General features: G+C 36.4%; 1 protein-coding gene across 1 annotated transcript; it reads left to right on the forward strand.

Annotated features, from left to right (window-relative positions):
• Positions 1 to 443: 443 nt before the first annotated feature.
• Positions 444 to 24,531, forward strand: LOC127169864 (E3 ubiquitin-protein ligase TRIM35-like). The gene is made up of 9 exons (XM_051117525.1): positions 444 to 494; positions 4,473 to 4,703; positions 4,776 to 4,798; positions 4,880 to 4,998; positions 12,803 to 13,298; positions 20,562 to 20,874; positions 20,974 to 21,069; positions 24,317 to 24,453; positions 24,504 to 24,531. The coding sequence occupies exons 1-9, from the start codon at positions 444 to 446 to the stop codon at positions 24,529 to 24,531; spliced, it is 1,494 nt and encodes a 497-aa protein (XP_050973482.1).
• The last annotated feature ends 1 nt before the right edge of the window (position 24,532 follows it).

A 24,532-nucleotide genomic window follows, 5' to 3' on the forward strand; every position in this document is an offset into this window, starting at 1 on the left:
CGCTATGTTGCCATGGCAACCTTTCTATTTTTTCCGAACGTTCCAATGCAGCAGCTTGGACATCACTGATCTACCACGGATTTGGCGATTTCGTGTTGGAAAGGTTTTCTGTGTTGTTGTTTCGTTTTATTTTATTTTTTGTTAAAAGTGCTTTAAAAAGTGTTATTTGTCGAATAATAAATCAAGAGTAATATCTTTGAAGAATTTATATCAATTATTTTCTTTTAATAAACTGGTTTCTGATTTCTAGATAATGTTGTATGGTTGCTTTACGGTGGTAAGACGACGTTTCTCAAAGCAGCACATACAACTGGAGGGGGAAAAAACACTCTGAAATGCCTAGTTAAATATGAAATATATGAAATATACTCTACAGATGTGTACTTATCTCAATTTGGCGCAGGAAACACAGTATTAAAGCAGTATTAAAACCCGGCCCGGTAATGCACGAAGCGCCGCGCTTCCAGCGGAGGAAAGGAGAGCTGCTGATTCAGGTGAGTGCATTAAGTTAACGTTAGAAACCTTCTTATATTTTGTGACTGGAACAGATAAACTTGATGTTAATTAATCAACTGGAGTGGACAGAGGCGCCGGCACGATCCCTTTTATTCTTTATTTTATTTTTTTTCACCCGCAGTAACATTTGTGTCAAGCCATATAAAAGGAGAACAGCATTTAAAACTGTGCCAGGTGTACTTTTTTGTACTTTATTTTATTTTATTTTATTATATTTTATTTTATTTATTGCTTTTGTTAACTTTAAGGTCCGGCTATAATATTTCAATTATACAGTTCATATAAAGCGTTATTTGCAAAATATATACCAATAAACATTTTAAGCGCACTGATTTCACTTTTTATTTTAATATGTGATATGTCGCTGTGCGGGGTTAGCGTTTTATTCTGTGAATTATTAACACTGAGTAGCAGCCTGGGGAGGCATTATTTTTACTTTATTTATTTTATTTATTATTTATTTTTTTGTTTTTGACAAAAAAGGCCTCAACAATTGCTTTATCGTTAAATAAAAAAAAAAAAAAATGTGTGTGTGTGTGTGTGTGTACTTGTTCTTGCTACATTGTGGGGACAAAATGTCCCCACAAGGATAGTAAAACCTGAAATTTTTGACATTGTGGGGACCGGCCTGTGGTAAAAATAGTAAATGATGTTTATTTGAAAGTGTAACGATGCAAACATGTTTTCTGTGAGGGCTAGGTTTAGGGTTAGGGTTGGGTTAGGGGATAGACAATATCGTTTGGTCGGTATAAAAACTATAGAAGTCTATGGAAAGTCCCCACAATTCACAAAAACAAACGTGTGTGTGTGTGTGTGTGTGTGTGTGTGTGTGTGTGTGTGTGTGTGTGCATGTGCAAGTTTTATTGTCCCGCCTCATGGAATAGATATGAATTAGGTCAGAAATACGGGGGTAAGTTCAGTTACTGTCTGCATATATATGGCTATGTGTTTTGTTAAAATTAGATTATTTCGTACTAATATTGATCTTTTCAGAGCATTTTTTTCTTTAAGGAAATGTCTGCGACATGCTGATTCCAACATTTTTATGTTGAGCATTTTCGTGCTTTTTTTTTTCCCTCAGGTAGCTGCATTAGCTAATTTCATTTAATAAAGCTTATTTTTTGTTAAATAAAAATGTGTTTAAAAATTGGAAAAATTTTGCAATCATTTGTAATCATAGGAACAATATTGCAATATACTGCAATATGACCTTGGTTCATCCTAATGAATATTGGGAAGTGTCACTCTGTTTTACCATTTGTTTAATATCCTCATCTGTTCAGGATGAGCAGTGCCATCAACTTCATTTCTATGGCATGCTTCTCCACGATTCCCTCAAGCCAGATGTAAAAGGAAGCAATCCAGTGACCTTTTGGACTTCCTGAAGTTGGAGGCAGAAAAGGGAGATGCAAGAGAGAGAGCAGCAGTGGACAGGAGTGATTGATTATGGTCATTGTTCACAACATGCATTAATACATTTTAAATTTGAACATTTTAATGTGTGCATAAAAATATGTATGCATCAATGTAACAAGAAATATATAACAAGGAATTTAACTTTAGGAATACATTTTAAAATATAATAAGAAGAAAGGTCTTATTTCTTGTGTGACTACTACAGTTTTCAAAAATAAAAAAATATGAATATGCACTGCATTTTATTCATCATAATTTTGAGATCAAAGACAATAAAAAAGTGAGCACTGCTGAGACTGAATGGTCTTTTCTGTCATACTGACTCTGTGAACCTGTCCCAGTACCCACATTTGTGGTCTCAGCCACATGAGAGTGAGCACATGTGGCCGGAAGTGCATGTGCATGACTGTCCCAGATCTTAAAAATGCAAAAGTTCAGTGCTCTAAACGATGAGTGTGAATTTTGTAAAACATTCACAACTGCTTTTTATCAGTTAATTAGAAGCACCACAATTAAACTGTGTCATACAACGAGACTACTGAACGGAAATGTATACGTTTATTACGTGCAATATACAAGTTTATATTTTTGTAAATGATTAAATATATTGGTGGGTGTTGCCACAGCTCAAAGGAGGACAGTCTCATGATGAAAGGTAGAAAGACCCTTGACATAAAATGTTGATTTCTTACAAGGATGTGCACTAAATGTAAACAGATATTATTGTGACAATCCTGTTTTGTTTGTTACAGTAAACAGGGGACAAACTGCAAAGAACAAACATGGCAAAAATATGTTTGTTTTCTTGTAAGATGCTTAAATATTGCTGGTCCACTTGGGATGAATGTGTTATATAAAGTAAGCGATCTTTAACCCATCTTTAACCATCTTTAATCGGAGGAGCAAAATGCAGATGCAGAATGGAGCTTTAAAATATGGACACAATTAAAGTTCTTTTAATGTGTTTAGAACATTCTACCATTCCAACTCTTGGACCACTCAAACACTTTTTTTTTTTTTTTTGCATTTGTTATAGTCAGATTTTTGTATGTTGTATGAGTCTGATTTCTATTCAGATTTTATCACATTTAATGTCAACACAACAATCAGTTATTTTTAACTTTACATGTGAATTGAGTGAAATTATGAATTTTACTCAAAGCCTAAGCTATATGTTTTGGGGGTTAATTAAATATGTTGGTGAACATGTTTGCTTGGTCATATGTGTGTGTGTTTTTTTAATTAAGATAAAGGACAATTTTTGATAAATCAGGGATGACCCACTTTATCAGACCAAGGCAGATTTTACGGAGTACATGAAATCAAATTGAAATATTAAAGCTGGGCCTTAAAGTTAACAAATGTAAAATAAATAAATAAATAAATAAATAAATAAATAGATATCCAAATTACAAGTTTAACAACAAGTTGCTTACTGTATATTCACCCTAAAGAAGAGTTCTCTTGTGGTCTTCATGCCCAGTTGTTCATATTTAGGCCAAATACAGGAAATACGTCATTTACTGTAGGTAGACAAGTGCTCAAGTGCAAAAACCACAAGTGTGGTTATATTTCTTCCTTCTTGACAAAAGCATAAAAAAAATCAGTGATCAATGAAGAGCAAAGATAAAAGCTTTTGGTTTTGAACAGACAACAGATCTTTGTGATAGTCGTGGTCATTTATTTTGCTGGAGCTCAAACTGTGAAAATGGATTCACTACAAATAAAAGACATTTATCAAACATGTAGACCCATCTGTAAAGATATTCCATCATATAAGGTAAGACAAATTTACATATGATGATAAGCTTAAGTATGAGTGATCATACAGAAACTTGGGTGTTTGGATTTTCACTTTAAATTCTAGGAGCTCAATACAGCACTGCAGTCCTTACGAGAGAAACTTAAGCAAGGAGAAAACCTTAAAAGAGAGTTTGAGAAAACATTTCATTTTATCAAGGTGAGGATTGATTCTACTGACGTAGTACATATTTACAGGACTAAATATAGATTAGAACAGCTCAATTTTTTTTTGTCTTACACACTCACACACACTCTTTGGATTTGTTTAGTCACACACACTCTTTGGATTTCAATGTCTTATTATGCATTAATTGATAAACCCGGGTAAAATATGAGCAATGTGAAACATTTAAAAACCAAGTTCAATTATAAATAATCCTAGAGGTTTCACAGAAACACTGACTGACCAATAATGTCTTAAGTACCACCAATCTATAAGTCTCTAATGTCTGTTTAATACAGAAAATATGCATTTTCATTCAGACATGTCTGCCGCTTTTTTCAAAGTTCATATGGTATACATTCAAATTATATTTTAATGTATTAAAAAGACATTTAAAACTCATTTTGTGAAGAGAAACTGATGAGATTTGTTTGTATTATAACCCTACAGACACAGAAATTTTACTAGAGTACTACTTAAGAAAAATAAAGTTAACTAACCCACATTTAGCAACTCGTTCTTCATGCTGCTCCAGATGCATATTTGAAAACAAGTAAATATTATTTGATTTCAGTGTCAAGCTGAGTACACAGAGCATCAGATTAAACTTCAGTTTAAGAAGCTTCGTCAGTTTCTCAGAGATAAAGAAGCCGCTAGGATCACTGCACTGAGGGAGGAAGAGGAGCAGAAGAAGCAGAAAATGAAGGAGAAGCTGAAGGAGATGAACAGACACATCTCAGCTCTTTCACAAACAATCAAAGACTTGGAGGAGATGAAGAAAGCCAAAGACGTCCACCTTCTAGAGGTCTGATTCTAGATCATCCATTGATTGATTGATTGATTTCATGATAATAAATTGTTTGTGTTTGTTCTGCAGAAGTTTCCAGTCACGATGGAAAGGTGAGTGATCTGCTGGTGTCTCTGTTCTCTCTGCTTCTGATCCAAAGACACTGTAGTTCTGATTCCTGAATGTTCTTCCAGAGTCCAGATCTCACAGCCGGATCCAGAGACGCCTTCTGGAGCTTTGATTCGTGTGTCACATTACTTGGGCAACCTGCCGTACAGAGTCTGGAAGAAGATGCTGAACTCAGTCCAAAAGAGTAAGTCTGAAGACGATCTGTGCTGTTACACACACTGGTAATGATGCATCGGGGGAGACTGACAGATTTTAGTCTGTGATCAAAGGAAAATGTCTGATGATTTTGAGCGACACAATTCAAAAGAATCTGTGTACGGTTCACTTTTGATCATTATATGAATTTCAGAATAAAAGCACCTGTTGATTTTTTCTTTATCAGCTCCTGTGATTCTGGATCCAAACACGGCTCATCCACGTCTTGTCCTGTCCCATGATCTGACCCGTGTGAAATTTGTCTGGGATGCACAACCGTTTCCTGATAATCCAGAGAGATTTGACATCTGTGAGTGTGTTCTGGGTTCAAAGGGTTTTCACTCAGGAACACACTCGTGGGAAGTGGAGGTTAAACACAGCGAATGCTGGAGTCTTGGAGTAACTACAGCATCAAACCAAAGAAAGGGGCATGATTGCTGTGAGACTGATGTCTGGTGTGTGAAGTATGATCCGTACAATCAGCTTGGGTCTGATTTTCTTATTGAAGAGGATCTTGAGTATGTGAGAGTTGATCTGGACTATGACGGAGGAACGGTGTCCTTCTCTGATCCTGTAACTAACACACATATACACACATTCACAACCACCTTCACTGACACCATCTTTCCAATTTTCTGTAATCTTGATGAACTTAAAGCTCTGAGGATTTTACCATTTAAACTGTAAAAACAGAAAATCAGTGAAGCTTCATCTGATCCTGCCAATGAACACATTAAAATGTATATATAACTTGTGCCATCTTACATTTTTAGCATGTTAAAATCAACCAACATATTCTACAGAATTTCTCATTATACAAATAAGACTCGTTGTCATCGTATAAGTACATGAAGACATGCTTATCCAATTCCTCATAATGAAACTATTTTGTCCTTTTCTTTATTATTATGTTTATATGTTGGTCTGTCTATCAGATCCTCAGTCTGTTGTTCTGACTCAAAATGAAATACTTATATCTTTTACATGAGTGACTGGTGTTGATCCTGGTCTTATTTATCATGGGTTTTGAGTTCAATCCACATCAGGACCTTCTTCAGGATGTTTGACTAATGACTAATGGAGTGAAAATGACTCTGTCTGTTTGAACTTTTGTTTAGCCTGGTTTCCTATTTTTTTGTTCCTTTTTTCTTAGTTTTTTTTTGGTTATCCCTCATTTTTTCCTGATTACCTGCATCTGTGTCTAGTTAGTCTTGTTATCCCCTGTGTATTTCAGCCCTTGTGTTTGCTGTGTCCATTGTCAGGTCTTGTCCTTCCTTAGTTGATTTGTTGAGGATTTTTCAGTTCTGTTCCCATGGTTTTCTGATTCTTGTGTTTTGTTTATGTTTGTTTTACTTCATTAAATTAATTTACACTTGGATCATCTTTTCTTTGTCTCTGAGTCTTTGAGTTCCTCCACACAACAGATATTAAAGTGTCTTTTGTTCTTTGAGTTTATTGAGTATTTTCCTCACAATATTCCCCAATAAGGAATGAGGAATATGCCTGTTTATTGTGTTAAATAGAGGACATGGAGTGTCAGTGCCATCTAGTGCATATATTGGGTGAATTACAATGTTATATTCACCCAATATGTTTACATGACACCATTTTCAATAAAAATGGAAAACTTCGTATGTGCTTTGGCTGGTCATTTACATGACAGCTGCATTTTTGGGGGCCTAAAAATGCAAACTTTTTGAAACCGTGTTTCAAAGTGGACGTTTTTCAGAATGACGTTATCATCTCTGTGTAAACTACAAAAAAAGTGAATTTGTGAAAACAGTGACATCATGTGCATATGTATTACATGTTCAGTCTATGCCAGGGGTGACCAAACCTAGAGGGCCGGTATCCTGCAGAGTTTAGCTCCAACCCCAATTAGACACGCTAAATTGATGAACGGGACACCCTACGGTCTTGTGGACTTAACGGACATGCGCACGCTGTGGCCATTGTAAGTATGTAAGTCCGCAAGTGCACATGAAGTGTTCCATTTGGGACAGAGCCAAAACTGCCTGTAGCCTTCTAGTGATCTTGAAGACACTAGCTAAACTCTGCAGGGCACCAGCCCTCCAGCACCAGCCCTGCATTACAGGAATCTCTGAGGAGACAATGGCAGCGATCTTTGGGGTGCTTGTGGCAGGAATCACTGGGTCAACTGTGATAGGAAGTACTGGCAAAGAGGTAGCAGAAACAGAGAGGACAAAAACCAGTGGCAGATTATTTCAGAGAATATTTACTATTTAACTTTTTAGGAATCTCTGGGACTGAGCTGACATTCCAAGGAACTTGGTCACAGGAATAGTAATAAATATGAGATGGGAGGAAAAAATATATTTCAATGCTTTCTCTTGCAATTATATTGTTGGGTAATTGTACTGCATAAAAATTGCAAGCATCAGGGAGCTGTTAATAATTTGCGGGGCATTGAAATCGCTTTTGAATGTGTGCTTGCTTTTTACTTTCACTTTCAAGATTCACAATCACATGTACTCTTTGTTTACTATGGAGCGGCAGAATTTATTACAAATCTATGAGATTAGATGTATGTGAGTGGTGCTCAGGATCTGCTAATCATTAGCCATCGTCCTATCAGTTATCTCTCCTAACTCTGTTTATGTGGACTTGGACAAGCAGTATGGCATCACCTGATATTCATAGTGGCCTGATGGTGTGATAAAGGCAATCTGCCACTCATCACCCTTGTGGATCCAAATGAGGTTGTAAGCAATACACAGGTCCAGCTTGGAGAAGATGCAGGTTTCATGTTGCTGCTCAAGGGTGGCAGGAAAAGGGTGGTGGTATTTGATTGTTTGGGAGTTCAACACACAGTAATCAGTGCAGGGTCACAAACCCCAAACAGGTATGAATTCCTATTTGAGAGCCTCCTCAATATATTCCTCCATGGCCTTCTGTTCCACGATGGACAGTGGGTATATTTTATGCTTTACACCTCAAGCAGCAGGTCAGTGGAGCAGTCCAATAGCCAGTGGAAATATGGTGGCTGACTGCTTGCTGGTCTTCGCTCTGTAATTGTGAGGAATCTCAGAAGCTTTGGAGGTTTACAATGATGTAGTAAAAGCTTACTTATATGGATGTCAACATTTGTCTGAAAGCTCGTCAAGGGGCTCAAAGGGAGGTTTACAGAGATCCTCCAAGACCTGGACTCTCTGTCAAGAGGAGGGACCATCTCGATGGCTTCCGTCCTCAAGAGAGTGTTTACTTCTTGTCAGTTTTTGTGTGTCCCTGTACGAGGAGCTGGTACACGGGTGGAACTGCTTCTTTTCAGAAGACCCAGGAGCAGGAGAGCAGCGAGGGAGGAACCGCTGGAACACCGCGGCTTGTTTACAGGCCTCCTGAAACCTGTCAACGATCGAGTTGACAGAGTTGCCGAACAGGACAGAAGGTGCAAGTGGGGCGTTCAGGAAGAAGAACCTGTCCTTTTTTTCATATTGGACAGGGTCAACCACAACTGTTTCTCCACAGCCACCATGGCTGCCATAGACGGACCGATGGCTCTGGCCGTCTCTTTGGTGACTCAGATAGACAAATCAGTGGGCCAATGCAGTTCTGAGATGCATCGGATTTCACTTCCTTGCCCTCATCAAGCTCCATCAGCAGGTCCACTTGGTAAGTTTGCAATACCGCCATGGTGTGCAGGCAAGCACCAGCCTGACCCGCTGCCATGTACCCTTTGCCCACCAAAGCTGAGGTGGTATGCAGTGGATTGGAGGGCAATGCCGCGCCACGAAACAGATAGCTTGCAAGCATCTGTTGAACCTGCGGCATCGCCTTGTAACCATGTTCCGCCATCCCCACCATATTGCTGTAGATAACTGTGGAGGGACTGAAAACACAGGCTAAATATGATTTTCTCCACTGAGGTGTCAAGATCAGGGAAGAATGGCAGATCCTGGTGTGGAGGTAGTGCCTTTGAGCACAAAAGCATTTATCTAGCTTGCTTGTTGGCCAGTTTGTTTCTCATTGGGCCAGTCAAGCTTGAGTTTGGCCACCACACAAGTCACTAAGAGAATAGAGTCCTCCGGGAGTGAAGTGTGCGCAGCGAGAGCTACTCACAATGCATAGATACATAGACTGTGTGTATTCATGCCCTAATCTAATGTGGGTAGGGAGGAACACACAGCCTAAAGTGCTGTTTATGATCACCCTTTGACTTTGACTTGACATGACTCTCAAATAAAAGTTGTGCACTGGCACAAAAAAACAGAGTGACACACCCACACAGAGCGTTGCTGAAAGACAAAGAGAAATGACTTTTACTTACAAATTTATTCTTATCATTGTGTAAAACGTATTAAAAATACTTATTGTTATTATAATGTAAAATGTATTCTTTCCATGCATATTTTATAATATATAATCTTATTTATTGTTTTATTATTTAAATCTGTTTAAAAATAGGAAAATAGACTTGCTATAGTTGTATATATTTATACGCAATATAGTTATGCATATATCTGTATATAATACACATTTTACAATTGCATTGCATACCTGCTGCAGCCGTAATAAAGACCCATTTCGAATGTTTACATGTTTTTCTTCTTTTTCTGCTCCCACTCCCGCATTTCTGTAATAAATATGCATGCAAATTACAGCGAAGTACAACAGTTATCGTACGGTGTTCAGCGGTAGTCAAAAAGGTAAACACTGAATTTTTATTCAATTTTTTCTTGCAAACTCAGAGATGTGGATTCAGATGGCATTTAAACGGCCTTGGTGTTTTTTCAAAAAACAATAGGTAATTTGGCAGGGTATTTTTACAAGGGTGGTGAGAGAAAAACACCAACATCCTGGATTTGAACTGCAATTAAATCATCAATTAAATGGTGAAAATCACTTAGGTCCCCATGAGAAACAATAACCATTTGAATAGGGCTTTATGCATCATAATTTCAAAATAAAAGAATGTAACAGAAGAGTGAGCACTGGTGAGAATGAATTATGATTTCTCTTATTTGTCATAGTGACTCTGTGAACCTGTCCTTATACCCAAATTTGTGGTCTTAGCTACTGTAGAGCATGTGCATGTGGCAGGAAGTGTATGTGCATGTCTGTCCCAGATCTTATAGATGCCAGTCAAAGTTCAGTCAAAGCCACTGGATCACAAGCCTGCAACCTTTAGCCAGAAAAGCGTATGGGCTAATGCAAACACTGTGGCTTTGGTGGTACGCAGGGAAAAAGAACAGAGACCACTGCATAATTGTCTGAGGTGCCTCACATGTTCCAAGTTAGTCATTACTCTTTTTCCAATGGTTAGTACTACAGATCCTCACATCTCCCAGTAACATGACAATCTCTTGTTCAGTGCTCTAAATGCACACAAAAATGAAATCTAGACATAATTAAATTTTATAGTTCTGATATTAAGATTTTATCAATTTTAAAGTTAACACAACATTCTATCAGTTTTTTTTTTTTTTTTAGATTTTACACATCAATTAACTGATGTGTTAACTGATGCGTTTTGCTCAACGTATAGAAGAATATATGTTTTTGGGTTTGTGTTTGCTTGATTGTATGTATTTACCTGCATTTATCAAAATGAAAGTTCTACACACTTGTGGTCTTCAGGCCAACTACAGGAAATACGTCACATATTCTAGACAAATGCTCAGATAGAAGGACCACAGGTGTGGTTAATACTTCCTTCTTGACTAAAGTATAAAATAATCAGTGATCGACGAAGAGCAAAGATAAATCTCTTGAGATTTTTTAAAAAGTTCGATTCTGAACAGACGACAGATCTTTGTGAGTGATCATCGTGGTCATTTATTTGTCTTTTTTATAGTTCAGATTTTTGGAGCTCAAACAGTGAAAATGGATTCACTAACTACAGAAGAACTTTCTTGTCCTGTGTGTCATGAAATCAAGGCTCCAGTTCTATTATCATGTAGTCACAATGTCTGTAAAGAGTGTCTTCAGCAGTTCTGGAGAGCCAAGGAAATTCAGGAGTGTCCTGTCTGTGGGAAAACATCCTCAAAAGATCCTTCTTGTAATATTGGGTTAAAAAACTTGCACAGGGATGCACAGATATACGCCAGTCAAACTTGTAGACTCATCTGTGAAGATGTTCCATCATATAAGGTAAGTCAGATTTACAAATGAGGATAAGTTAATGTATTAGTGATCATATTAGAGAAAACTTGGGTGTTAAGATTTTCACTTTAAATTCTAGGGGGAGCTCAGTACAGCACTGCAGTCTTTACAGGAGAAACTTAAACAAGGAGAAAACCTTAAAAGAGAGTTTGAGAAAACATTTCATTTTATCAAGGTGAGGATTGGTTCTACTGACGTAGTACATATTTACAGGACTAAATATAGATTAGAGCAGCTTAATGTTTTGTCAGACATAATTACACATTCTTTTATTGACTGTAACAGTCACACGCACACATTGGTTTTCAGTGTCTTATAGGAACTTTCCATAGACCCTACCCTTAAAAACAACCCTCAGAGAAAACTGTCAGCATCTTTACATTTAAAAGAAGTTTTTTTAAGTAATGCATTTACACTATTTGTAGATAATTTTAAAATGTGCATGCTTTCACTTTTATTTGTATCTGTAATATTTCTAACGTTTCTTGCCTTGTCATTTAGTTATAAATTACACGAATGATAAATTACAGTATTTTTGATTCAAAATGGCAAAATTTGATAAAGTTGAGTAGTTTTCATTACCACATTAATTGATAAACTACTGGTAAAGTATGCGCAATCTGAAACAATGAGAAACAAGAAAAAACAGAATTTAATTTACTAAATATAAGTCTAAGTACTAAATATAAATAGTCAATAATGTCTCAAGTACCAAGGTCTAAGGTCTGTTTAAGATGGAAAATATGCATTTTCATTCAGACATGTCTGCCACTTTTTTAAAAGTTCATATGCTATACATTCAGATAGTACTGCATATGAAAGTATGTATTTAAAACTCATTTTGTGAAGAGATACTGATCAGATCTGTGTGTATTATCGCTCTACAGACAGAACATTTACTACAATACTACCTAAGAAAAATAAAGTTGTAGTTAACTAACCCACATTTATCAACTCACTCTTCATGCTGCTCCAGAATAAGTTGCATCTCTGAGATGAAGTGAATGTGATTTGATTTCAGTGTCAAGCTGAGTACACAGAGCGTCAGATTAAAAAGCAGTTTAAGAAGCTTCATCAGTTTCTCAGAGATGAAGAAGAAGCTACAATCACTGCACTGAGGGAGGAAGAGGAGCAGAAGGAGCAGAAAATGAAGGAGAAGCTGAAGGAGATGAACAGACACATCTCAGCTCTTTCACAAACAATCAAAGACTTGGAGGAGATGAAGAAAGCCAAAGACGTCCACCTTCTAGAGGTCTGATTCTAGATCATCCATTGATTGATTGATTGATTTCATGATAATAAATTGTTTGTGTTTGTTCTGCAGAAGTTTCCAGTCACGATGGAAAGGTGAGTGATCTGCTGGTGTCTCTGTTCTCTCTGCTTCTGATCCAAAGCCACTGTAGTTCTGATTCCTGAATGTTCTTCCAGAGTCCAGATCTCACAGCCGGATCCAGAGACGCCTTCTGGAGCTTTGATTCATGTGTCACGTTACTTGGGCAACCTGCCGTACAGAGTCTGGAAGAAGATGCTGAACTCAGTCCAAAAGAGTAAGTCTGAAGATGATCTGTGCTGTTACACACACTGGTAATGATGCATCGGGGGAGACTGATCTGTGCTTTTGATCATTATATGAGTTTCAGAATAAAAGCACCTGTTGTTTTTTTCTTCCTCAGCTCCTGTGATTCTGGATCCAAACACGGCTCATCCACGTCTTGTCCTGTCCCATGATCTGACCCGTGTGAAATTTGTCTGGGACGAACAACCGTTTCCTGATAATCCAGAGAGATTTGACATCTGTGAGTGTGTTCTGGGCTCAAAGGGTTTTCACTCAGGAACACACTCGTGGGAAGTGGAGGTTAAACACAGCGAATGCTGGAGTCTTGGAGTAACTACAGCATCAAACCAAAGAAAGGGGCATGATTGCTGTGAGACTGATGTCTGGTGTGTGAAGTATGATCCGTACAATCAGCTTGAGTCTGGTTTTCTTATTGAAGAGGATCTTGAGTATGTGAGAGTTGATCTGGACTATGACGGAGGAACGGTGTCCTTCTCTGATCCTGTAACTAACACACATATACACACATTCACAACCACCTTCACTGACACCATCTTTCCAATTTTCTGCAATCTTGATGAACTTAAATGTCTAAGGATTTTACCATTTAAACTGTAAAAACAGAAAATCACTGAAGCTTCATCTGATCCTGCCAATGAACACATTAAAATGTGTATATAACTTGTGCCATCTTACATATTTAGAATGTTAAAGGAGAAGAACAACAATTCACAAATAATATACTCACCCCCTTGTCATTTTGAACTTCCAAAATGTAGTTTAAATGCAGCTTCAAAGGGCTCTAAATGATCCCAGCCGAGGAAGAAGGGTCTTATCTAGCAAAAAGATCGGTCATTTTATATACTTTTTAAGCACAAAAGCTTGTGTAGCACACGCTCTGGGATGCGCGTTCACAATGCTACTAACTAGTGATGGGTCGTTCTTGAACGATTCGTTCATTTTGAATGAATCTTTAATGTGACTTGGGAAGAACGAGTCGTCTCGGGGAGTGATTCATTCAGCTGCACATGCGCAACATCCTATTAGGTAAAATGAAATCACGTCTAAGTTCATCGTCTGTGTACTCCGGCTCAAAAAGGTAGAGTATGGCGAAAAACTCCATCTTATTTTCTCCTACAACTTCAGAATCGTCTGATATCATTGTACCTTTTTGTTTGTAATCAGTGTTTGACTTACTTGCACTTTCTTAGTCTTTGCACGTTCGCTTTGTAAACACTGGGTCTGTAGTTCCGCCTACGTTCAGCCTGACCTTTCGACGTGATTCAATAGTACGTGAATGCACATCCCAGAACCTGTGCTACACGAGCTTTTGTGCTTAAAAAGTATACACATTTTTATTTTTCGAAAAAAATGACCGATCATTTTACTAGATAAGACCCTTCTTCCTCTGCTGGGATCGTTTAGAGCCTTTGAAGCTGCATTTAAACTACATTTTGGAAGTTCAAAATCGGGGGCACAACTGAAGTCCATTATATGAAGAAAAATCCTGAAATGTTTTCTTCAAAAACCATAATTTCTTTACAACTGAAGACAGAAAGACATGAACATCCTGGATGACAAGGGGGTGAGTAAATTATTTGTGAACTGTTGTTCTGGAAGTGAACTTCTCCTTTAAAGTCTAAATTTTGTCAAATGTAACAACATATTCTACAAAAAGTATGTTGTCTCACCCTTTTTCTGAGTGAAGCCATGCTTATCCAGATTCTCATAATTAACCTTTTTTCCTGATGTTCTGATTCAAGATGACGTACCATTTACAAGAGCGACTAGTGTTGATGCAGATCCTGGTCTTGTTTATTGTGGTTTTTAAATTCAGTCCACATCGGGACCTTCTTCAGGATGTTTGATATCTAACTAAAGGAGTGAAAATGACTCTGGGTTTGGGCTAAAAACACCACATGATATTGTTATATGTTCTCTTTGCGTTTGAACTTTTGTTTAGCCTAGTTTCCTATTTTCTGTTCCTTTTTTTAGTTCTTTGGTTATCCCTCATTTTACCTATATCAGCTACATGTGTGTCTAGTTAGCCTTGTTATCGCCTTTGTATTTAAGCCCTCGTGATTGCTGCATCCATTGTCAGGTTTTGTCCTTCATTGGTTGAGTTGTTGAGGATTATTCAGTTCTGTTCCCATGGTTTTCTGATTCTTGTGTTTTATCTTTATTTTACTTCATTAAACTGATCTACACTTGTATCCGCTTTTCTTTGTCTCTGAGTCCTTGAGTTCTTCCACATAAAATATTATGTCTTTTGTATTTTCCCCACAATATTTCTACATCCAATGACACTTTGCATGGAATATGAGTGTAACATCTGGTTATCAATCAAGAATTAAGAATACACCTGTTTATTGGGTTAAATTGAGGATATGAAGAATTTATCGGGTGAATTACAGATGTTATATTCCCCCAATATGTACAGCTGCAATCAAAATTATTCAACCCCCTTGACCTGCAAGACATTTTGATCCAGAGAACAAAATTGTCAATTCAACAAAGGCATCAGTAGACTATTGGAGAAAGTTTGTCATTACACATTTGAATAATTCTGAGAACGCAAGTAAGTAAGTAACGTAAGAAAAAAATAAAAAATTAAATTGACTCTAAATGTTCATGTTCAAAATTATTCAACCCCCAAAAGTAAAATTTGGTGCAGAATCTTTTATTCTTTAAAACCACCAATAAATGCTGTTTTAAAGTGCTTGTAAGCTTCTGTCACCTCTCTACTGCAATCTTAGTTCTAGTTTGGTCACATCACTCCATAAAACATTCTTTTATTCCATTTCAGAACTCCACAGGTCTATCCAAATGAATTTTAGCATGTTCAGGTTGGCCTTTTTGTTCTTTTTGGTCAAGAGTGGTATTCGGCAAGATGCCCCAACATGAAGGCCATACTTGTCTAGTGTTCTTTTCATACACTGCTTTGAAATGTTTTTCCTCGTTTCATCGGGTCGTATTGCAAGTCTTTGGCTGTACATTGCAGGTTTTTCTCAGTTGCTCTGATCAAACATTTCATGATATTGTGCTTTTTTGTTCAACTCCCTAAAAGGTTTTCTGGTACAACACACTTCAAACTAAGGAATAAGGCTGCCAGCTGCATCTCTAGGAACTTTTAATGTCTTGGAAATCTTAATGTAGCCTTAGACTTTTTAATAAAATAAGACAATTTCTTCTCTATAGTTTTTGTGAGAGCTCTGTTGACTGTGTCATATTAGCGACTCAACTTCAGCACACGCCTGGGCTAACCGTATGTATGTGTCACACCCCAAGCTAATTCTGTTTTTTAATAAAGTTTATAAAGGCTTAATTGTGTTTTAAGACAATTTTGTTCCCTACCATAACAAATAAGTGACTTCAAACAGCAATGTTGAACAGGGGTTGAATAATTGTGAAATAGCTGTGATATTAAAAAATCCTATAACTCAAAAACATTACATTCTAAATTGACATTATAACTATGCCATTAAACTGTTGTAGATGCGATTTTTATAAAGTCCTGGATCTTCAGAAAAGCTTGTATTTGTAAAGTACTATCGTCTCTGGGGGGTTGATTAATTTTGATTGCAACTGTATTCATGTAGTCATTTTTGTGCATCTGTGTGAACGGGGTCGTTTTGACGGTGTTTTTAAAAATGCAAAGGTAAAACTTTTTAAAAGAATTCTTGTTGTCTAAACGTACTCTTAGATTGAGTTTTATTGGCCACGGTTATTTACGCAATTATACACATACAGTGCCCTCCACTAATATTGGCACCCTTGGAAAATATGAGCAAAGACAGCTCAGCTCAGATCGTTTATCCTTTTGATCTTTCATCCAAAATTCACATGCAGTACTTGGGCACATGAATAAATCTTCATTGAAGTAAAACAACAGAAATTGGTGGGGAAAACTCATTGTGAAATAAATGTTTTTCTCTAGTTCATGTTGGCCACAATTATTGGCACCCAATTGTTGCAAAGTCCTTTTCCCAAGATAACAGCTCTGAGTCTCTCCTATAATGCCTGATGAGTTTGGAAAACACCTGACAAGAGATCAGAGACCGTTATTTCATACAGAATAACTCCAGATACTTCAGATTCCCAGCTTCATATTGGTGATTCGTTTCTTCAGTTCAGTCCGCTGATTTTCTACGGTTCACGTCAGGGAACTGAGACGGCCATGGCAGAAGCTTCATTTTGTGCTCAGTGACACATTTTTGTGTTGATTTTAGGCAAGGCAGGCAAGGCAAGTTTATTTATATAGCACATTTCATACACAAAGGTAATTCAAAGTGCTTTACACAAAAGGAAGTAGAATAATCATAAAAAACAATATTATATTAAAACAATAATAAAAACAATAATCACAAAAAAGGAAGTAGAACAATCATAAAAACAATGATCACAACTATAAAACAAAAAATGTAAAAACTGATTGCTTTAATGATTTAAAAATAATTTAAAAATTGATTTAAAATAAATTTAAGACAGTTAAAAACAGAAAATGATTATACATAGTGCAATCAGTTCGGACGAAGTACAGTGCTCATTCAGTAAATGCACAGCTAAGCAGATGAGTTTTGAGTCTAGATTTAAATGTAGTTAATGTTTTAGCACATTTGATCTCTTCTGGAAGCTGATTCCAATGTTGGAGGCTGGTTTAATGTTTGTTTTGGATCACTGCCCTAATAGAAGATCCAACCACGACCCATTATAAGATTTCTAACAGAGGCAGTCAGGTTTAGATTTTTTATCTGTTGGTATTTAATAGACACCATGATATCATGCATCTGAACAAAACGTCCAGGACCACTGGCAGAAAAATAAGCCCACAACATTAAAGACTCAGCAGTATATTTAACTGTGGGCATGGGCTACTTTTATCAATGTTTGCACCTAACCCGTCTGGTGGGTTTGCTGCTAAAAAGCTCTTTATTTAGTTTCATCTGACCACAGAAGCCAGTCACATTTGAAGTTCCAGTCGTGTCTGACAACTGAATATGCTGGAGTTCGTTTTTGGATGAGCGAGCAGGATTTTTCTTGAAACCTCCTAAACAACATGTGGTGATGTAGGGACTATTTGAGATTTTTTTTAGGGTTTCTGACCCCTAGATTTAACTAATCTCTGCAGTTCTTCAGCTGTGATCTTTGAAGAGTCTTTGGCCACTTAAATTCTCCTCCTAAGCTTGCATCAGGACGATGTAGACACACGTCCTCTTTCAAGCAGATTTGTAAAATCTGTAGTTGATCTGAACTTCTTAATTATTGCCCTGATAGTGGAAATTTGATTTGAAAATGATTTTCAAGGGTTTAGCTGTTTTCTTACAGCCACTTTCTGTTTTGTGAGGCTCAGCAATCTTGTCCTACAGATCAGAACTATATTTATTGTTTTTTTTGTGATGGACGATTGAGGGAATTTGTCCTTTGTGTTCCTCATATTTATAATCCTGTGAAACAGGAAGCCATGGCTGGACAACTTCATGCTCCTATAGTCACCCTGGTGTGCTAAAACATGTAAATATGGATGGGAATATACTTCAGAGATATTTTATTCATAATAATTTCTAGGGGTGCCAATAATTGTGGCTAACGTAAACTAAAAAAACCCACTTTCCATTGTTTTACTTCAGTGAAAGGTTAGAATTTTGTGAATTTTTTGAATGAAAGATCAAAAGGATAAACAATGCAGATTTATTTCCACAGCTGTCTTTACTCATATTTACCAATGGTGCCAATATTAGTGGAGGGCACTGTAGAGATGTATGTCTGTGCAGGTATAAAAAGGGAATGTCCTGAAAATTACAAGAGCAGAAAACTAATAAGCAGGTATTGCGCACTCAGTAGAAGTATTGTGCTAGGTGTTGGCACCTCCCTACATGTTCTATCCCCTAACACTAACCCACGCAGAAAACTTCTGCAAGTCAGTGGTTCTGTAATTATTAAGTTAAATATGGATGAGGTAATTTACTTACCCATCCAATTGTTTCTAATATAATGTTTGACTGCACACTGCAAGATATAACATGTTTGTCTGCATTACCAGAAGATTGAGCCAAAAGCCAAATAACTAGTTTGTGCTTGGAGGGATGCAAACTCATCAGGGGTGAAAAAGTAAAAAAGATGCAACACCCTTGAACAGATTTACATAGATAGAGTGGTTAAAAAGGCAGGAAGCATTGTAGTTCAAAACATCCACTCAGCTCTTCATTCGATCTATTGCCTTCTGGGCAGCGAAGATATTGTTTCCCTCGGGTATCAAAAAACAGGACAAAGTTTTCTTTTATTCCACAGGCAATAGGACTGCTAAATAGTTCATGGCACGAGGACACGCCTTCCAGGAGGAGGGACGATAATGTCAGGACTATGGACCTGTTTCGTCTTGTGTTGCCACGGTTTCGTTTCCTGTTTTGCCTTATTTGGTCATGTTCCTATCCATTTTTAGTTTAACTGAGAATCCTATGCACTTGGGTTTTGGTAATTACCCTGTGTATGTAGTTCCTGTCTATTAATTTGTGTTTTGTTTGAGTCTACTCATTGTTATGTGTGTCATCCCAAGCCTTTATTGTGGATTATGCCTAGTGTTTATCGATTAAAAAGACTGTTGAAGTTTATTCATGCTCCAGAGTGTTTCTCCTGACAACCACCACTTGTTTAGAACAGACATCACTCTCAAGGTATCTTCATTTTTATTTTAGGCTATGCAGTACTTGAATTTAAATATTTGTGAGCAAGGGATTTTCTAGAACATACATAGGGTTTATGTACACTTGTTACTTCATGCGTTTTTGCTAATCTGATTGCTATCCAATTTGATAAAACTGTTCCATTTACACTTGGCCACGTGAATAAAACGAATATAAATAAGATGTTCAGTTTCTGTGTTACATTCAAATTCACATCCTCGAAAGCAACAGATATGTATACTGCATTTTATTCATCATAATTTCAAGATAAAAGAGTGAGCACTGTTGAGAATGGATTATTATTTCTCTTTTGTGTCATACTGACTCTGTGAGTCTGTCCTGATACCCACATTTGTGGTCTTAGCCACTTGAAAGTGCATGCATGTGGCGTGAAGTATATGTGCATGACTGTCCCGGATCTTTAAAATAGCAAATTTAAAAAAAAAAAAAAGCATGGTTACTGCTATCGCTGTGGCTTTGGCGGTACATAGGGAGGGAAACCAGAGGCCATTGTATGATTGGTTGAGGTGCCTTACATGATCTAAATTAGCTGTTGCACTTTTTCCAATGGTAAGCACTACAGATCCTCGCATGACTCAATAATACGACAATCTCTGGTTCAGTGTTCTAAATGCACAAAAATAAATAAATAAATAATAAAAATACCTGAATTTTTTTTTTCTGGAGTGCATGATCTCAGAATGTCAGTACTAGCAAAAAGCACTCGGAAAAAACTGTTATTATATTGAAATATAACTGGACCTTAAAGTTAAAAGTAATAAAGAACAGAAAAGAAAAAAAATCTAAATTAGAGTACATGTTTGGTCCACTTTACTTGCATTCACCCTATAATGAAAAATGTTACACTGTTGTGGTCTTCATGCCAAATACAGGAAATATACGTCATTTTATTTACTTTAGATAGACAAATGCTCAGATAGAAAGACCACAGGTGTGGTTATTACTTCCTTCTTGACAAAAGCAAAAAAAGAATTGGCGATCGATGAAGAGCAAAGATAAAATCTTTGGTTCTGAACAGACAACAGATCTTTGTGATTATCGAGGTCACATATTTTTATTTTCTGAAGTTCAGATTGCTGGAGCTCAAACTGTGAAAATGGATTTATTAAATGTAGAAGAACTTTCTTGTCCTGTATGTCATGAAATCTTCAAGGCTCCTGTTCTATTATCATGTAGTCACAACGTCTGTAATGAGTGTCTTCGACAGTTCTGGAAAACCAAGGAAAGTCAGGAGTGTCCTGTCTGCGGGATAAGACCCTCAAAAAATCCTTCCTGTAATCTTGTGTTAAAAACTTTGTGCAAGTCATTCCTGAAGGAGAGAAATGAGAAGCATTCAGCAGGGTCTGAGGAGATCTGCAGTTTACACGGTAAGACACTCAAGTTCGTCTGTCTGGGGGACAACCAGCCTGTGTGCTCAGCGTGCAAACATACACAGAAGTACACCAATCAAACACTCAGGCCCATCTGTGAAGTTGTTCCATCATATAAGGTAAGACAGGTTTACATATGCTTACATGAGGATAAACTTATATACAAGTGATCATATTACAGAAACTTGGCGTGTCTAGATTTTCACTTTAAATTCTAGGAGGAGCTCAATACAGCACTGAAGTCCTTACAAGAGAAACTTCAACAGAGAGAAAACATTAAAAGAGAGTTAGAGAAAACAGTTCAACATATCAAGGTAAGGACTGATTCTACTGACATATTACATGACTAAATATTGATTAGAATAGTTTAATTGATTTGTCAGACAAAATTATATGTTCTTTTATGAACTGTAACACAGATCATGTTAGGTTTCCATGTCCGTAGATGGGTTGGAATGATTTTTACACTGTACAAACTGTATGTTGTGTCCCCTAACCCTAATAACCCTACCCCTAAACAAAACTCTCACAGAAAACATTCTGCATTTTTACATTTTCAAAAATAAGACAACATCTTACAGTATTACTTCTAAGCTGTTTTCCACAAGGTCAAAAATTATGCAGCCCTAGACAAGGCATGCAGGAAAAAAAGTTAATTGTGCACACGATTTACCAACTCGTTCCCTCAGTTTAAACTGTGTGCACAATTTACTAATTCATTTCCTTTGTTTTAAGTAAACCGTGCGCACTAAATAATTTGTTCTACTTCCTGTCGACGCTAAACTATTGGACAGAAACACTTTATTTGGGTTTAATTTTGGGTTATAGAGACATTTTCAAAAGCCTTGTAGCATTGCATGGAATCATTTTAAGTGAGAGGCATCTCTATCAGTTTATAAGAGGCAGACAGGAAATTATACTAATTATTATTTAATTATTTCCTGTATACATAAGATTTACTTAAAACGAGGGCACAATTTTTTTTTGAACATTATGTTTATTGGGTTTTTCCAAGTTAAACACAACATATGATCATCCCCACATATACTGCCCTATAACATGCCCCAGACCTCCAACCGATAGTCCCAAAAAAAAAAAAAAAAAAAAAAACTTAAATAAAATTAAACTAGAAAACAGAAAGTTAGATGCTATCTAAGCATTATATCCTGTTAAACCCAAATAAGAAAGGAAGCTGCCCCAGTATTATAAAAAACTGATCCTCTGTTGGATCGCGGGATATAGAATATATACATATGTTGATACAAACATTCAAAACAACGCAGGGGTGTAATAACAATATATCATGTCACAATATATTGTAATATTAAAATGCCTAAACGGGTGAAGACACACTCTGGACAGCAAGGACTCTTCTCGGAGTGACGAATGTTTGCATTTTGAAGAGCCACTAATATAATTCCTGACAGTAGCCTTTGATTCTTAAATTCATGAGTTAAAATGTTTTTTCGGATATATATAAAAGCTACATATTTCTAGATGGATTTTTCCAAACAGGCTATTGTCATACTAAAATCTATACTCAGAGTAAAATATTGGTAGAAATATGAAATATCTCCTTACAGGCTTTTAGTTTTAAATGTTGTACAAGATGTGCATATTAACTATGCTATATGTTAACATAATAATAAATGATGATATCACTTCTGAAAATTAAAGTTGGTTTCACTATAGTAAAAGTGTGGTAACCCTTTTTTTTTGTTTTTTGTTTTTTTTTGCACGTTACCCTTTCTATAATGGCAACTTTACTACAAATACCATGTTATGTATTTAGCAAAACCATGGTTAATTTTCATAAGGAATATTAATGTTTAGATTATATTTCAGTACATTTACATAGCTGAATCACAATAAAGCTCACCTGAACTTAAACTAGTTTGATTATAGTAGCTTATTTGTATAGTTAGATTAGCCTGCTAGTTTGTCTATGTGTAGTTTTATACTTACACTTTATACTATATTTCTCTCCACTGTAGGACATGTCTCAACATATATAGCAGAACGACAATAAATCTTACTTGACTTAATGTAAAAATAAAATTCAAAATGCTTTTATTGTTGGTACACAGTTGTCGCTATCCACAATACATTTGCATTTTAGTATTACAATATATTGTGACATGATATATTGTTATTATACTCCTGCGTTGTTTTGAATGTTGAACAATTGTATCAATTGTATATTCAACAGAGGATAAGAAGTACGGAGAATGGATCAGTTTTTAAAGGGAAAGACTGCATAGTTAAATGTTTAACATGTTACTGATTTTTGAACTAATCAATCATGTGAACAACTTTACAGCACTTATTGTGAATTTCACTGACATTGTAGAGTAGGGTCGCTTTGTGAAAAAATATCAATGGTTCATTTTAGATATAGTAAGACAGAAACTCACCTGTTCCCTACTCATGTTGGTCCGCTGTATTCACCAGGTGTTTTGGATCTCAGTAGACTAGCATAAATTGACAGACAGCGCCATCTGCTGTTTTTGGGAAAGGAAGTTGCTTAATTGCATTTGTGAGAAAATCTGCCTGCATGCATTTGTGAAAAAATCAAGCCAAGATTCCTTATAAAACATCTCACAGTTGTAACACACGATGCATATATTTTTCCATACCTCTTTTTTTGCAAATCACTTAGTGTTTGTTTGAAAGTTGAGTTTTTCTGCAAAGCAGATTGTGTTTTTTTGCAAAAAGCTGGATTTGTTTGATGAATAGTGGTACAAAATTCACACCATACTCAATGCCCATGGTGGTTTCGGCTCTGCCAGAGTCTTTAGCCTTTTAGCTGCATTTGTCCAATGAGTGACGCTGACACCACAAATAAGGATGTTGAATACACAGGATTAATTGATAAACCTGTGTAAAGAATAAGCAATGTGAAACGTAAAGAAAGAAAAACAGATTTTTGCTTACCAAGTTTAAGTATAAAACGCCCTAAAAGTTTCACTGATTGACCAATAATGTCTCAAATAGCATTAGTCCATAATTCTCTAAAGGTCTGTTTAATATGTAAAATGTAAGTAAACAAAATTTGACACTGCCACTGCTGCTCAAAGATTAATTTATTAAAATAAACACAACATTTTACCATAAGGTCTTCATCAGGCAAAAAATAAAATAAAATAAAACATAGCCTTTCCATTTTGTAACGTATTTAATTTAATAAACTGATCTTTGAGAGCAGCAGTGGCTGTGTGCCGATTTTTGTTTACTTCTAGTGAAGTGCTTCATTTGATCAAGCATCTGAATTTCTGAATAAAATGCCAATTTATTCAAACATGGTTGCCACATTTTAAAAGTTCAGTTGATATATTTCCAAATTCTACTGCAAATAAATATAATAAAAAGACATTTATAACTGTCATTTCGTGAAGAGAAAATAATGAGAATCATATTATCACCCTACAGACACAGAGTATCTATTACAGTACTACTTCAGAAAGTTAAAGTTGTAGTTAACCAGCCCACATTTATCAACTCACTCTTCATGCTGCTCCAGAGTTGCATCTGTGAGATGAACTGAATGTGATTTTATTTCAGTCTCAAACTGAATACACAGAGCATCAGATTAAAGAGCAGTTTAAGAAGCTTCGTCAGTTTCTCAGAGATGAAGAAGAAGCTACAATCACTGCACTGAGGAAGGAAGAGAAGCAGAAGGAGCAGAAAATGAAGGAGAAGCTGGAGGAGATGAACAGACACATCTCAGCTCTTTCACACACAATCAAAGACTTGGAGGAGATAATGAAAGCCAATGAC

Source organism: Labeo rohita, chromosome 8 (genome assembly GCF_022985175.1).
Source record: "Labeo rohita strain BAU-BD-2019 chromosome 8, IGBB_LRoh.1.0, whole genome shotgun sequence".
Lineage (NCBI taxonomy): Eukaryota > Metazoa > Chordata > Actinopteri > Cypriniformes > Cyprinidae > Labeo > Labeo rohita.

Bases quoted from the DNA above. Each gene is read 5' to 3' on its own strand.
- LOC127169864 (XM_051117525.1), top strand. From the start codon at position 444: ATGCACGAAGCGCCGCGCTTCCAGCGGAGGAAAGGAGAGCTGCTGATT. The intron at 21,070-24,316 runs GTAAGGACTGAT...ATTTTATTTCAG, and splicing joins AAACAGTTCAACATATCAAG to TCTCAAACTGAATACACAGA. The intron at 24,454-24,503 runs GCTGGAGGAGAT...ACACAATCAAAG, and splicing joins GAGCAGAAAATGAAGGAGAA to ACTTGGAGGAGATAATGAAA.